The sequence below is a fragment of the Diospyros lotus genome, chromosome 13 (genome assembly GCF_014633365.1).
Source record: "Diospyros lotus cultivar Yz01 chromosome 13, ASM1463336v1, whole genome shotgun sequence".
Classification (NCBI taxonomy): domain Eukaryota; kingdom Viridiplantae; phylum Streptophyta; class Magnoliopsida; order Ericales; family Ebenaceae; genus Diospyros; species Diospyros lotus.
This window is the reverse complement of record NC_068350.1, coordinates 5357908-5373729: the sequence shown is the minus strand read 5'-3', so window position 1 is coordinate 5373729 and position 15822 is coordinate 5357908. Positions and strand designations below refer to the sequence as shown.

Genomic DNA, 15822 nt, shown 5'->3' with positions numbered 1-15822 from the left:
TTTATGACAGGAAAGAAATGACTCACGGCTTTTTTCGTGAGGCCCAACCAGCATGAGCTTCAAATTGTGATGGGCTGACCTGCTCATTTGTGGGTAATGAACATCAATACATCTCATTTAATAGCCAGAAGGCTCTATGGGTAGAAAGAAAAATACCTCAGAATTGCAGCAAAGACAAAATATTCCCATGCCTTTCTTATAACCCACAAGCAACTTCTGTTAATGAGAATTTACTTCAGATGATCAAAATTATGAAACAGGTACAGCATGTATAATAGCTATATTTATTTAATCTTTGGTAGGTAATTTATACTAGCAATGACAATGACCTGCCCACGAGAATAATAACCAACTTCAGTTCCATCTGGTAATCCACCATGCTCAAAAACCAGCTTATGCATTTGCTGATCTCTATAAAATGGATCACAACAGCAATGGAAATTGTGCCAAATAGTAAGTTGTGAGAACAATGAAGCTGAAAGAATGCTAGATGAAATGGGACCATACAGGGTAATATACAGACTTTTTGGTTATCTTCCATTTGCTCTTTTGCAAGGAGACACATTGAGAAGCATTTTTGAAAGACTTCGGAATCAAAAAGGCTTTTGATGACCTGGTAGTTCCAGATAAAAGCATTCAAAGACAAGACACTGACTAGATATATTAAAATTGTATAAAGCAAATACTCACTTTTTTGTAACAGTGGGCCGTATCTTATTTTCCAATGAGATACACGCTGAAGCAATTGTGGGTGATTTTCGAGCTGAAACTGCTTTTGACAACCTGAAATAGTGCAGATAAAACCTATTAGAAGAAATTAGGATTTCAATACCAGCTTACTCTATACCCATTGAAGATGAAGGAAATGTAACTTAAAGTCAAATATTACATTTTTGATGAAATGCGTACTGAAACATTTGAGAGGGACTTTGAAGAGAAAGGGGTTCTTGAGGAAGTGAAATAATAAAAGCAGTGTATTATTGAATGGAAATACAGTATCTGGGTACAGCTCCATATTCTTTGCAGTATATAATAAGAAATCACAATAAATGAATAATAACAACAACATATCAAGTCCTGATACCCACTAAGTAGGATCAGCTGCACAAGACCACAAATATGTTCCATCTTTGATCATCCACAAACCTTGCTCAAATGCAGAAAGAAATTTTCTAGTTCTTTTAAACCAAATTATCTCCATCTCAAACCGATAGTTATCATCTCTAGTCTTGGTATAGCTATTCTAGGAAGTGCCACAGTTATCCAATCTCACAGTAAGGGGTCTTTCAGTAGTTTTGCACAGTGTTGTTAAAGGCTCAAGGCGCACTAAAACGCAAGGATTATTCTACTTTGCCTGAATTAGTTGACGTATGGGATGACTAAAAATATCAAATGTCAAAAATATCCTTACCTCGAAAACACCGCACGCACGTTTAAATAAAATCCGGGCGGATTTCATCTATGATGAAATCCGCCAAAGTGAACTGGGCAGAAGTGAACTGGAAGGACTTCAACATAGATGAAATCCGCCAAAGTGAACTGGGCGGACTTCAACACATCTGTGATGAAATCCGCCCACAGAGTGTGGGCGGACTTCATCTGTGATGAAGTCCGCCCGACAATTTTTCGGTAAATCTGTGCGTCAACCTTTTTTGGGCACTGTAGCACGGCTCAAAACACAAAAGGTCTTGGAGCCTGAGGCATAAGGTGAGGCGCGCGCCTGGCATGTGCAAGGCGCATGCTAACTAAGAAGAAAGAAAAATATACTTCTTAATTGATTAATAAGTCATAACATAAATCCTAATCACATATCAACATTTATGTTATCAAAAAATTCAAGAATTCAACATATATTAAATAAATCACAACATAAACATACTTCATGACATACCTGTAAATTTCAGCAAATTAAATCCCACCATATTTCAACAAATCAGAAAAAGGAATCCACATTTAAACACCACAAATAAAAAACAAAATTAGTATTTGACATATATAATTAAAAGACAACAAAATAGTACTAAAAATGTTATTAAACTTAAGCAAAACCCACTAAAAAATGTTAGTTTTAAGACTTTAAGTCAACAGTCAACTTAAAAGAAAAAGTTAAATGATCAACCTTAAACCATTAATAGGTCCTAAATGGCTAAATTTTAATTAGGATTAACTAGATATACATAATAAACTAGAAATCATCATCATCATCAAGATTAAATGTATCCATATTTTCATCATCAGAACTATCATCTCCAATATCTTCTTCTACGTCATCTCCCTCTCCATCTTCTTCTTCCTCGTCAAGATCCATTGGAGCATTTGAAGTTGATGCCTTTGTCCCCCTCCCCCTTGTCAAATTTGAAGTTGAAGTCGCTTTTGATCTAGTTGAGTGATTAGCTTCTTCAACACCAGATGCCATAGCAACATCAGCCCATGTCAAATCATGATCTTTATGTACCAGCTCATCATCTGACTCTCCAAATTTATCAATTGCCCCAAGCAACCACTCATTACTTTCATCAACTTCATCTAAAGAAATTGGATCAATTGATTTACGCAAACTGAAACGACGTCTTAAAGCTCTATTATACTTGACAAATACCAAATCATTGAGACATTGTTGCTACAATCCATTTCTCTTTTTGTTATGAAGCTGTCATAATTAAATTAGAATCAGTAAGTTAAAGAAATAAGAAATCATACACCTTTAGTGGTGAATATTAAGAATAAGATAAAACACTCTTATATGCTCAAAGACACTCCAATTCCTTTCACAACCTGAAGAGCTACAAATGAGGCTACATATCTTGATGGCAAACTTTTGCAAATTAGGGGTTGCAGTACCAAATTGAGACCACCATTCAACTAGGAAAAAATATACCATAATCAGTAATTGAAAATTGCTAGTTCTAGACTAATGATTAGACTTACTTAGATTATTAATTAAAAAACCATATTACCTGGTGACAATTGATTCCTTCCTCTTATGCATATTTGTTTTCCAAATATCCCTTCAGCATTTTTATACAAGCTTAGCTCTTTAGAAATTTTGTCTTGCACCTCTGCAGTGGGAACCAACCTCTCTATGGTTTGATACAACCCATCAATAATCTCTTGATCTTCTCCAATGCTTGCATTTGAATAAAAAAATTCTGGATTCAAGTAATATCCGGTTGCACGTAGAAGACGATGCAATTGAATATTCCACCTCCCATCAATGATTTCAAATATTTGCTTGTATTTTCTTTCATCACCAAAAGATTTTACAATGGCTTCTTTTGCCCTATCCATAACCTCATAAATATAAGGCATACCAGGCTTATCCTCATTGTCTACCACTCTAAGCACCTTGACAAGTGGCCCTAACACCTTGAGAGCATAAAGAACATTTTTCCAAAATGAATCTTGTAACACTGTTTGAGATGCGATCTTACCCCATGCTTCTCTTGCAAATTTAGAGTTAGTCCACTCTTCTAAAGTGAACATCTTCCTCAAGTTGGCTTTTTGTTTATGAAGTCTTGAAAGGGTGAAGAAAGCTGTGGCAAATCTTGTTTTCCCAGGTCTTAGCATCTCTCTCTTATTTGTGAATGTTCTCATCATATTCAACACTTGTGTAGAGCTATACAAGAATCCATTTACTGCACATGCTTTTTGAAAAGTCTTCTTCAATATAGGAAGTTTAAAAATATCTTCTAACATTAGGTCTAAGCAATGGGCAGCACATGGTGTCCAATATAAGTGCTTTCGCTTAGCCATTAAGAAGTCTCCTATAAGACAAGTTAAAAATCTATCATTCAAAGGTAAAAGTTAAAAAATAGCAAACTTACCAGCTAAAACATTAGCCGAGGCATTATCAGTGACAACTTGAACCACATTTGCATCACCTACTTCCTCTACAAACCAGTCGAGTAATTGAAATATTTTAACAGCATCCTTGGCATATGAGGAAGTATCAACGAATCTAATGAACATGCTTCCCTTTGGACAATTTACCAAAATGTTAAGCAAAGATCTCTCTCTCTTATCCTTCCAACCATCACACATAAGGGAACATCCATATTTGGGCCAATCCTCCTTATGACTCTTCATAATTTCATTTGTGTGTACCAACTCCTTCTTAAGATAAGGAACTCTCACCTCATGATAACTAGGAGGTTTCATGCCTGGACAAGCTCGACCAATAGCCTCAATCATTGGCTTAAAACTTGGATACTTGACTGCATTGAAAGACAAGCCAGCTTCATACATCCATCTTGAAAACCAAACACAAGCATTCTCCCTCAATTCTTTATTGACATGGGTCTCCATTGTTGTTTGCTTCCCAGTGCTCACTTAGGTTTAGGAGGCACAAGCAAATCCAAAGGCCCTTTCATCCTTTGCTTTTTTTGTTGCATAGTTAAACATTGACTTGAACTTGAAGACACAGGCCTTTTAACACCTCTTTCAAAAACCACTTCATCATCATCATCTCCAAGGGTATCAATGTCATCAAAATCTGGTATAACATCACTATTGTTCTTCTCTTCTAGCTTTTTCAACATATACTCTCTAATTTCTTCTTTAACATGTGAAGGACATTTTGGACAAACTTTGGCATTCCTATACCCTCCAACAAGGTGTTGTTTAGCTCGGTAAACCCCTCCTTTCGTTATTTTTCCACAAAAATTACATTTTAAAGAGTTTATGTCCTTTGGATCTGGCAGTGTGTTATATTTCCATACTGGATCTTTTCTACCACTGCCAGAGGAGCCACTAGGAGCATTTGAATCAGATGCCATTAGGATTAGGATATCTGCCATAATTATCATAAGCAAGGAGTCATAAATTTGAAAAAACATTGTAAAAAAATTCTGAAAAGAAGCATGGATCAATAAGTGGCTGAATTTCAACCAAGGAAGGGAGGGGTTGAAAAAGAATTCTAATTAGCGGTGGGATTTTCTGGAATGGAGAACTGATGCAGGACAACAAGAAGTATTGCAGAAGATTGGAGGAGAAGAGAAAAAATTTCAAGGAAGGGAAAGAAGAAATCCAGGGAAGTAATAGAGATCAAACTTCTATTCTAATCAAGCATAGGATCCGATTAAGGATTGAAAAATACTGCCAGGGAATATAAGTTTAGCAGTTCTATATAATATGAGTATACTTGAAAATTTGTAAAGACTAAGGCTAAATTATGCCAAATAAATGTTAAAAGAAAAACGAAGAAGAACCACCAACAGCAAGCATCAACAAATAAAAATTAAAAAAAAAAAAAGAAATGAAGAACAAGAATAAGAAGAACAAGAGGAAGAGAAGAAGAAGAAGTAGTAGCAGCGTAAGAAACAAGAAGAAGAAGCAAAGGAAGAGAAGAAGAAGAAGAAGAAAAAGAAGTAGGCTAGCAATAGCAGCAGTGTAAGAAGAAGAAGAAGTTTAGCAGCAGCGGAAGAAGAAGAAGAAGAAGAAGGAGCAGGAGGATAGCAGCAACGTAAGAAGCAATCGTGTAAGAAGAAGAAGGAGGATAGCAGCAACGTAAGATTAAGAAGCAACAACATAAGATTAAGAAGAAGAAGAAGCAACAAGGATTGCCGAAGAAAAAGAAGAAGCAACCAGGATAGCCGAAGAAGAAGCAAGCTAGCAGCTGCCAGCAGCGTAAGAAGAAGAAGCAGGGATTGTCGATATGTTACCTTGGCCTGGAGAAGTAGTGAAACACCTCAATCAGAACTGGAGAAGAACTTGAAGAGTTGCAATTGCTGACTTGCTGCGTTGCGTGAGAAAGAGAGTGTTGCTGCGTAAGAGAGTTGGAGCGGAGGTGTAGTCTTTTGGCCTTCTAGAAATCAAATGAGCTGGAGCATGATGATATTTTTGAGTTTTGTTGATTTTTCAATATTGTATTTTATTATTTTCTTTCTCTTTAAGTTTTAACAGATAAATGTTTAAAAATAAAACATCCTGATTTTTCAAGTGTGCCTGAGGGAGGTGCGCCTAAAGGGCCTAGGCGCGCTTGGCTGGATTTCGCTTCACCTAGGCATGGCAAGGCAAGATGGCTGCACCTTGAGGGGCCTTGCGCCTAGGCGCGCACCTTTAACAACATTGGTTTTGCATTTCCTCAAAATCAGTAGTTTAGAATTTCCTCAAAACCCTAAACCCATTGTTTCACTTATAAAAAAGTTGACCTCTTTTTTTTTTCCATTCCCTATAAATTCTCAATTTCTGATTATATCAAGACCTTGATATAATCATGAATAGCATAACATTCAGCAACTTTGACAATTGGATAGGGCATCCTACAGAAACATCACAATTCCTCCATCAATAATGATATTATATAGATGGACAAATGACAACAATATAGTTCCATGCAGGACAATGATACGGTGCTTGATATGACTTTCCCAAGATGAAGGGCATTGACACCATTTTATTTCATCCAAATCCAACCAAAATGGTTCCAAGTGAACTCACCCATTATCGGTTAAAGGTTAGCCGACAATAATTCTCTTTTTCACATTTTATCCAAGCATGGAGTTTTAGACACTGATCCCCATCAATGGTCTTCTCTCCGCCCTTCTTTCAGAAGAAAGCAACCTACCAACAATATTAATAACTTTTTTTCCGCACCAAAAGCCACAATGGACCTCTTAAATACTTCAGCTTTCTCATTTGGTTTGTTATCATAAATCTCTAACGTATGCATTTTAGTATTTAAACTGTAGAAGATCAGTCAAGCTTTTGGTTCAAGTCACTTCAAATTTTCATTTTTTGGCTTACAAAACATTCTTTTACCCATCAGCAACACTTTTTTTATTCTAAGTTGTATCCTCTTCTACCTGATTTGAGGACCATCCCCGTTCAAAGAATGGAACACCACATCCATGCCCTTTCATCCATCAGCAACACTGCTCACGTGTAGTGTCAAGTGAGTTAGGGCCACTGCATCGGCACCCAGATGTAGTGACAAATGAGCAAGGGTCCTCACATTTGCTTGGACAAATGTGGGTAAAGAAGCTAATCCAAAATTAAAACCAAAATCAAATTCAAAGTCAAAGTCAAAATCAAAATCATAGATTAAGGATTGGGTCATGGAACATAGGAACATTAACAGGCAAAGCTATGGAAGTGGTAGATGTGATGATTAGGAGAAAGATTAATATTATGTGCCTTCAAAAGATGAGATGGGTAGGGAAAAAACAAAAATTTTATTAAAAACTAGATATAAAATATGATACACGAGAAATGATCGAGCGAAAAATGGAGTGGGGATTATTATGGATAAAAAGCTTAGTAGAAAAGGTAGTAGATGTAAAGAGAATAGGGGATAGGATTATTATGGTGAAGGTCGGTCTAGGAAGAATGACTATGAATATCTTTAGTACATATGCACCACAAGCAGGGTTAGGTGAGGAGATAAAAGCAAAATTTTGGCAGGACCTAGAGGGACTCATACAAATGATATCAAGAGGAGAGAAAGTGATTGTAGGAGATGACTTAAATGGTCACATGGGTAGAGACGGAAACGACTATTGAGAAATGACTACTGCCCTGAGAAGCACGACAAAGGTAGTCCTTAGACAGACAAATGGTAGAGCCCCAAACCTTAAAGAGTCTTGGTGGTAGAATGAAGAGCTACAATTGAAAATTAAAAATAAGAAAACTTGCTATAAGGCTATATATCAGTGCAGCAATGAAGAAAACCTAAAAAATTATAAATAAGTGAAAAAGGCCGTAAAAAGAGCTGTTAGTGAAGCAAGGTCAAAAGCATATGAGAATCTATATAAACGACTTGATACAAAAAATGAAAAAAGAGATATATATAAATTAGCTAAAGCTAGAGAAAGAAAAACAGGAGATAAAGTGAAATGAAATGTATAAAAGATGAAAACCAAAATGCATTAGTGAATGAGGGAGCAATTAAGGAGAGATGGAAGAAATATTTCACAAAATTATTCAATGATGGTGAAAACACGAGTTAGGTTGGGACATCTTAGTAACTTCAAAGGGAATGTGAGCTATACATTTTATCGACGCATAAGTTCAAAAGAAATAAGACAAGCATTAAGAAAGATAAAAAATCATAAGGCGGTGGGACCGGATAATATACTAATAAAAGCATGGAAATGCATGGAAGAAGAGGGCATCTCCAGGCTAACGAAATTATTTAACATGATTCTTAAATCAAAAAATATGTTAGATGAGTGAAGGAAAAGTACTTTGGTTCCTATATACAAGAACAAATGAGATGTTCAAAACTGTGAAAATTACAGAGGAATTAAATTAATGAACCATACCATGAAACTCTAAGAGAGAGTAATAGAGCAGAGGCTCAGAAAAGAAATAGACGTCTCGGAAAATCAGTTTGATTTTATGCTTGGTAGGTCAACAATGGAAGTTATATACCTACCGATGCGCCTAATGGAACGGTACTGGGAACACTAGAAGGATCTGCATATAGTGTTTATAGATCTAGAAAAATCCTATATAGGGTCCCAAGAGAAATATTATAGAGGGTTTTAGAAAAGAAATGAGTCTAAATAGCCTAGATACAATCCCTTAAAGACATGTATCACGGTACAAAGAAAAGGGTCAGAACATGCAGAGGAGATACTAAACCGTTTAAAATTACAATAAGACTGCATCAAGGTTCTGCACTAAGTCTATACTTATTTGCTTTAGTAACGGATGAACTCACTAAACACATTCAGACAGATATGTCATGGTGTATGCTATTTGCAGATGACATAGTGTTTGTGGATGAAACAAAAGAGAGAGTGAACACTAAGCTTGAGTTGTGGAAAAACAATTTAGAATCTAAGAGATTTAAATTAAGTAGAAGGAAAACAGAATATATGGAATGTAAATTTAGTAAGAATGCAAGAGTGAAGGATGTTATAATAAAATTGGAAGACCAAATCATACAAAGAAAATACCATTTCGATATTTGGGATCAGTGATTCGAAAAGATGGAAAAATTCACGAGGATGTCATGCATAAAATTAAGGCAGGTTGGCTAAAATGGAGAAATGCATCGATGGTGTTATGTGATGGTAAAATCCCATTAAAACTGAAAAAAAAAATTCTATAGGACAGCTATAAGACCAGTTTTGTTGTATGGCTAAGAATGTTGGGCAGTCAAATACCAATATAAACAAAAAACGAGCATAGCAGAAATGAGGATGCTAAGATGGATGTCTGGCCATACAAGAAAAGATAAAATTAGAAATGAGATTATTTGTAATAAGGTAGGAATAGTGCCAATTGACGAGAAGATGAGAGAGACTAGACTAAGATGGTTTAGTCATGTGAGAAGAAAACCAAAAGACGCTCTTGTGAGGAGAGTTGATGAAATGAAACAATTAGTCAAAAAAAAATATAGAGGCAGACTCAAGAAGACTTTGTGAGAGACATTAAAGTTTGATATGAAGTGTATGAGCCTAAATGAAGATATGACAAAAGACAGAAATACATGGAAGTCTAAAATTCATGTAGCCGACCCCACATAGTGGGATAAAGGCTGGATATGTTGTTGTTTTAATAAAGCATGATATAAAGTAAAGGATGCAATTTAATTTGGTATTCTTGTCTTCTGTAGATATTAAGCGCCTCTAGTAAAGCAAAGTATGCAATGATGAGGATCGTTTTTGACTTGAACTTCCTGTTACCTGCCCAACAACCCCCAAAACATAAAAATAAAAAAAAACACACACACACACAATGTATTGACCAAATAAATCCAAGGGACACAACCTCATCCTGCTACACACCAAAGTAGTCAAAGGTAAGTGACTCGCTCGACTAGACACTTGGGCACCTCAAGGTGCCATGGATGAGGCTTATCTACCTAGGCGAGAAAGGTGGCTTCAATCATGTGACATCCAAGGAAGCACACCTCTGACGAGGGAAAAAGCATTGAAGGCACTTGATTGGGCATTAGAAAAAAAAAAAAAAGCAAAAGAAGAGTTAATACTAAGCCAAAAACACAAAGGAAAATAGAAGCAAGATAGGAAAGAAAGGAGAAACTTCACCATCTAGTGGTTGCCACTGTTCACGTGATCACCATAAGTTGCTTTCTCAATTTCTTCCCTCTTCTATCTTCTTTTGTAGTTGGAAAGGTCATCATAACATAGACCACAGGAAAGTGAGTTGGAGAGAAGTCACCGAGGGTCGAATAAAGCTCTCACAAGCTGAGGGGTTTTGGCATGTGAGGCACTTGCCAACGATGTTAGAGTTATGCCCCACAAGCCAATCATGTTTTATGTAATTGATCATATTTTACTTTGGGATTCTTTATTTTCAATCAATTATTATTGCAAGGCATTATGTTTATATTTGTCATTGATGGTTGTCGTCATTATTTATTGCAATCCATACTTAACAAAGTCCATAGATCAAATAGACTCATGAAATATGGTCATGCATAGAGATGACGATCATGAAACATATTCCTTACAAACCTTGATCTTAAATGTTCCTAGTCATAGAGTTATTAGGATTGGACACTAATAACTCGGATAAACTAGCACATATAATGCATGCTCAATCAGGAGAATGTCTTGTTTCATGGACATTGGTGTGAGGACACTAGTGCATATATGTGGGTGCTTATTATAAGAATAAATACACTGAACTGACCCGTTACAGAATTCCTAATGATAATTGTTTAATGTCGAATTGGAATTCTTGTGTTGCAATAGTGCAGATTGATCCTTAGGCTTGAGACATCATAGTAGTCTTATATTTAATTTGTTACGCTTTGGTGTTTTTTTGGATTCTAATGGAGTCATTGACAAACTATCACTGGGCGTGGCTTTATCACATATGAAGGCTTGTGAATGTCGAAATAGGATTCTGTCACAACCCAAGAGTTAATTAGAATAGCTATGCTGTATTTCTTTTACTTTAATTGTTGCACCTATATTTCAGCTATCAATTCTGTTAGAATTAGAAAGGCCACATGTGAGGCCTTAGGAAAAGGACAAAATAGTTTGTTGTAACTGCTGGAGGGAGGGATGATCTGCTGCATCCACACCCACATCAAGCAGCACCTATATGTATTCATCCCATTCCATGGGAGAAGGCATGCTAAAAAATAATTGAATTGAAATTCTATTTTCTTCCCTCTATCATTCTTCCTCTCTCGTTCTTCTTCCTCTCTCTTTTGTTCTTCTATTTCTCCCTCTCTTTCTCTTAATATCTCTCCCACTTTCTACTGATTTCCCCCTTCCTTCAATCTGATTTTCTTCTCCAATTCCTCTTTTAACCTATCACGAACCCTAGGTTCGTGACAGATTCATCACTTATCGTCAAGATAAGATGATGTCCTATGTATTCCAATGATTTCATGACTGAGGAAATCCTTAGCCAAGGTGAGGTGTTTTGATTTCCCCTATCAAGTCATAAATATAGAATGGATACATAGTTATTGAATTATTAGGGTTTCGTCATAAAACCATACCCTAAATGCAATCGGAACATAGATCGATGAAAAGATTTTACTACACGCTAAATGCAATTGAAAAGGTCCGTGTTTTTTCATCGTTGGCTAGGTATTCATGGCATGTTGCTAGACGTTAACCATGATATGTAGGGTTTTAGAATTAATTTGATTAATTCTAAAACTATTAATTAAAAGAGTTTAATTAAGAAGTCCATTAGATGTGTTAATTAAAAAGCCCATGAGTTTAATTAAAGAGTTTAATTAATCTAATAAATTGGGCCTTGATATAGCCCAATAGAATTGGCCTTACATCTAGTCTAATGGTGGACCTAAGGGGTCACACACTTAGATCAAGCCCATTCCACAATTAAAAAATGAGAGAGTCGGCCCAATGTGATTAAGGGTCAAGCCTAAAGTGTTTAGGGTTTTTTAAAGACACAACTAGGAGGAAAAGAAACAAAAAAAAAAAAATCAGATTCTCTCAAAAAGCGCCTAGGGTTGCTAGCACTTCTCGAGACGTTCATGGAAGGGTCGATTGTGTGGACCGATTTGGAGGAGATCGCACTTGCAACTCTACGGATTGAAATCGGGCAGAATCGAAGCCTACACAGTCGAGCATTTCAAACAACCCATAGCAAGTGATGGCACATGGTTAACCTGCTCTCTGCAAGCAGGGTAACTGTTGGTAGGTGATCCCTCTCTCTTCTTCTCCCTCTGGTTTGCCGTTCAATGCTTAGTGATGTGATTGGCACCCGATCTATTTATTCTTGTAATAATTTGGTTTCATTGTTGTTAATTATGCTCAATGTAGTTTAATTTAATTGATACAAAATAACACTAAGTCTTTTCAATCCTTTATGTTCACAACCTGATTGTTTTTCCTTATTTCATCTGAAGCTAATCATGTTAGGTTCAGTGGCGACAGGAACTCATACCAAGTTATCCCTTTAAAAAAGAAAAAGAAAAGGTAGTAGGGAAACAACTAGAGCTAATGACACTGCTTGAAGTTGATAAGAATCTAACCCCAACTCCACAAGATGCAAGTGCATCTAAAACCACAAGAATATGGACCCTGAAACAAGAATTGAACTCATATTGCAAGTGATGAAAGAACGCATTAGGAGTACACTCTAGGGTCTAGACCACTTGGCCAAACACTTTGGTGGTAATTCCGGTCTAGCACTGAAGATCTAACCACAGGCCAATGAACCCACAGCACATGATGGCAAGCATTAACCTTCTAGATTGTTGCTTTTCACCTATAGGCTCACCAGTGGTAGGCAATCCCTCTGATACACATCCCTCTCTCTTTCTCCCTCTGGTCTAGCATTTGTGTGCTCAGTGACACAACTGACACCAAATCCCTATGTTTCTTCTCTAGAAGTATAGTGTATTGTTTTCTTTAATGTTATAATCGGGCTATTAATGGTTATTATGCAATTAGTTTACTTTCTGTTCATTCTCTCTTAGTTTTATCATATATTATACTTTTTATCTTTCTAGTATTGCTACCATGACATCTATTATAACAAATGGCGTTTCAATACATTTCCTTAACTGGAAGAGAGAAAAAGATCTAACCAGGAAATAATTTTTTTCGCAAGATCCCAAATATGTTTGAAAATCATCCATTTCTGGCAAGATCAAAAAGTTAATTGTTTGAACATCATAAAAGAATTTATATTTGACAGTATTTCAAATGTTTTCACACATTATTTCATTATCTTTTTTATATTAAATATTTTTATTAACTTTTTTTATCAAATTAGTGCCTTGCTTCACTCCTCAAGCAATATAATGTCATAGCGCCTTAAGGGAATCTTGACTGCTTTTTTTTTTGTGTGTGCATGTTGGTTGGGGGGGGGGGGGGGGGGGGTGTGGAACCCAAATACCATCTACTGCCTAGCATTTAAGTGGGCAAAAACTGAAGAAACATAAACCATTCTGAAAAACTATGTAATCAGATCAAGACATGATAAATAAATCCTAGAAGAAGAATACCTAGCATTTGCATTGGTTGCATGAGTTGGGATACCAGCTTCTGAGTTCTTTAAACCAACACATGATGGGCAAAGTTGCTCCAACTTTTCAGCAAATGTTGGGAGGAAGGACCCTTAAATCAACAAAATGAGTAACATAAAACTCACAGCCAAATAATTTTTATCTAGGATATCTCTTTTTCTGCCAGATCAGTTGCAATCAAATATATTAAGGAATAGAGATAAAAAAGAAAGAAAGAAAGATCACCTTGGCAATTTTGGCAAATGATAGATTCACTTTCAGGCAATGGACAAATGGTACTCTGAATTGTCTCTTCCAATACATCTAGAGGAGACATCCTGCACGCCCTCAACACCTGTAGCAGGTTTTTCCCATTCTCAAGGCGTATATAATATGGTGCACATCTGGTTTTTGATTTACAAGCATGGACCTCAAATTGACCAGGTTTAACAACCTACATGCAGGAGTACAACAAAGAACAAAATTCTTAATATATATACTCAAGGAATAGCCTGGCAAACTGAAGGAAATGTATTGGAGTAAAGAAATACGAACTCACTCTGGAACCCTTGCATGTACTACAAAAACACAAAATTCCAGCACCCTTAATTATTCCTCGCAACTCCTACAATAAAAATGTTTTTTTTTTTCAGTCTGGAGTGGAAATATTGATTGCACATAATAACAAGAAACAGTAGCGGGTATATAAAATGGAAACTGAATGTTCATATCATTACTTGAATGGAATTGGGAATACAGTGAAATCCAGTATCGAAGGTAGGACAACCAAATAAAACTGGAACTATCATAATTTAACCGGTCACAAGTAACAAATTTTCAAGAATGACCCCTTTCATATTCTACATAATTGAGCTTATACGTATGAAGAAAAATGAATACAAGTAAGCCCTCATCCTCAGACTATCTATCCATCATGATATAAGGACCTAGAGACAGAAATTCAAGCACAAGTTTAGTTGGATGTTAAATATTACATTACGTGTATATGTTTGAGTGAAAATATTGAAAACAACTATCAAGGGATAATAAGGACCTTGAAACCTGAAGAAAAATAAAATAGATCGGCAAGTCTACCGTTTTACCACGCTTGCAAGAAACAGAATAGCCTTCAAGCAAACCAGTTGCCAAAAGCTCCTTCACGGTGCTAGGTATCCTCCCCAAAGCTACTTTCTTTGACATCTTCAGTTCCAACTTGATTGCTGGAGTTGCCAAATCATTAACAGGGGAACACTCATTCACCTCAACATTTAAAAGCATTTCATCCTCACCATCATGCCCCTCTTTAGAAGTAGCATCAACAGACACAATGCAATCCAGTGGCTCAATGTCGATCTTGACTCCAATACTGACCAATTAAATCCCTTTGGGAGTTTAACCAACACATCATTACTTACACTGTTCCTGCTCTTGTGGACCACCATTGGTCCAACTTCAGAGCTTCCCTCATTAACAGTAGACTTCACATTGCCATGCCTCAGTTCTTCCTTAAGCGAAGCCTCATCAGGCATAGTAGTTACCAAATTGGAACTAGCCTTGTCAGACATCACACTTTCTAGTCTTCCACTAGAATTCTCAATTTTAAACCTTCTGGATCTTGTATTCCAAGCCACAACATTACCATTTACATCATTATTCACATCCTTCAGTCTCACATCAACTGCCATTGGTGCAACGTCAGAGCTTCCCTTATTAACAGTAAGCTTTGTATCGCCCTGCCTCGGATCTTCCCTAATTGAAGCCTGAGATGTAGCAGTTACCAAATTGGAACTAGCCTTGTCAGCAGTAACACTTTCTAGCCTTCCGCTAGAATTCTCACTCTTCAATCTCCTGGATCTTGTAATCCAGGAAACAACATTACTCTTTACATCATTACTCACATCATGCATGCTCTCGTTGACGGCCATTGGATCAACTTCAGAGCTTCTCTTATTAATAGTAGGCTTCACATTGCCATGCCTCAGTTCTTCCTTAACTGGAGCCTCATCACACATAGCAGTTACCAAATTGGAACTAGACTTGGCGGGAATAACACTTTCTAGCCTTCCACTAGAATTCTCACTGTCAAACCTCCTGGATCTTGTTATTCGAGCGAAAACATTACTCTTTACATCATTACTCACATCATGCCTGCTCTCATTGACCGCCATTGGCGCAACTTCAGAGCTTCCCTCATTAATAGTAGGCTTTACATAGCCATGCCTTAGTTCTTCCTTAACTGAAGCCTCATCACACGTGGCAGTTACCAAATTGGAACTAGCCTTGGCGGCAGCAAAACTTTCCAATCTTCCACTAGAATTCTCACTGTTAAACCTTCTGGATCTTGTAATACGAGCAACAAAATTACCTGTGCTACCCTTTACCTTCTTCTCTTGACCCTGATCAAGGGAACCACT

The 15822-nt window shown here is 36.7% G+C and overlaps 2 protein-coding genes across 5 annotated transcripts in view; both read right to left on the bottom strand.

The window, feature by feature from the left end:
- LOC127788352 (increased DNA methylation 1-like) overlaps nt 1–14820 on the bottom strand; it is a 54334-nt gene extending 39514 nt beyond the window's left edge. For 3 of the 4 annotated variants that reach the window (XR_008020335.1, XM_052316522.1, XM_052316524.1), the window contains exons 1-9: nt 14504–14820; nt 13968–14033; nt 13655–13862; nt 13409–13520; nt 691–783; nt 524–613; nt 330–411; nt 157–216; nt 27–79 (exon numbers count right to left, since the gene is read on the bottom strand). Coding sequence is in view for 3 of the 4 variants with exons in the window: in XM_052316522.1 (XP_052172482.1) it covers nt 27–79; nt 157–216; nt 330–411; nt 524–613; nt 691–783; nt 13409–13520; nt 13655–13862; nt 13968–14033; nt 14504–14686 (947 nt within the window). In the remaining variant the exon portion in view is untranslated. The remainder of the gene's footprint in view (nt 1–26; nt 80–156; nt 217–329; nt 412–523; nt 614–690; nt 784–13408; nt 13521–13654; nt 13863–13967; nt 14034–14503) is intronic. The other variant, XM_052316523.1, reaches the window with a different exon arrangement.
- Nucleotides 819–4777, bottom strand: LOC127788353 (uncharacterized). The gene is made up of 2 exons (XM_052316525.1): nt 3825–4777; nt 819–3764 (listed from the first exon to the last, which is right to left on the bottom strand). The coding sequence occupies exons 1-2, from the start codon at nt 4303–4305 to the stop codon at nt 2941–2943; spliced, it is 1305 nt and encodes a 434-aa protein (XP_052172485.1). The 5' UTR covers nt 4306–4777; the 3' UTR covers nt 819–2940.
- Nucleotides 14821–15822: the final 1002 nt, after the last annotated feature.

Coding starts and splice junctions, on each gene's coding strand:
- LOC127788353 (XM_052316525.1), bottom strand. CDS start 4,305: ATGGAGACCCATGTCAATAAAGAATTGAGGGAGAATGCTTGTGTTTGG. Junction 3,765..3,824: donor CTCGGCTAATGTTTTAGCTG/GTAAGTTTGCTA, acceptor CTTGTCTTATAG/GAGACTTCTTAATGGCTAAG.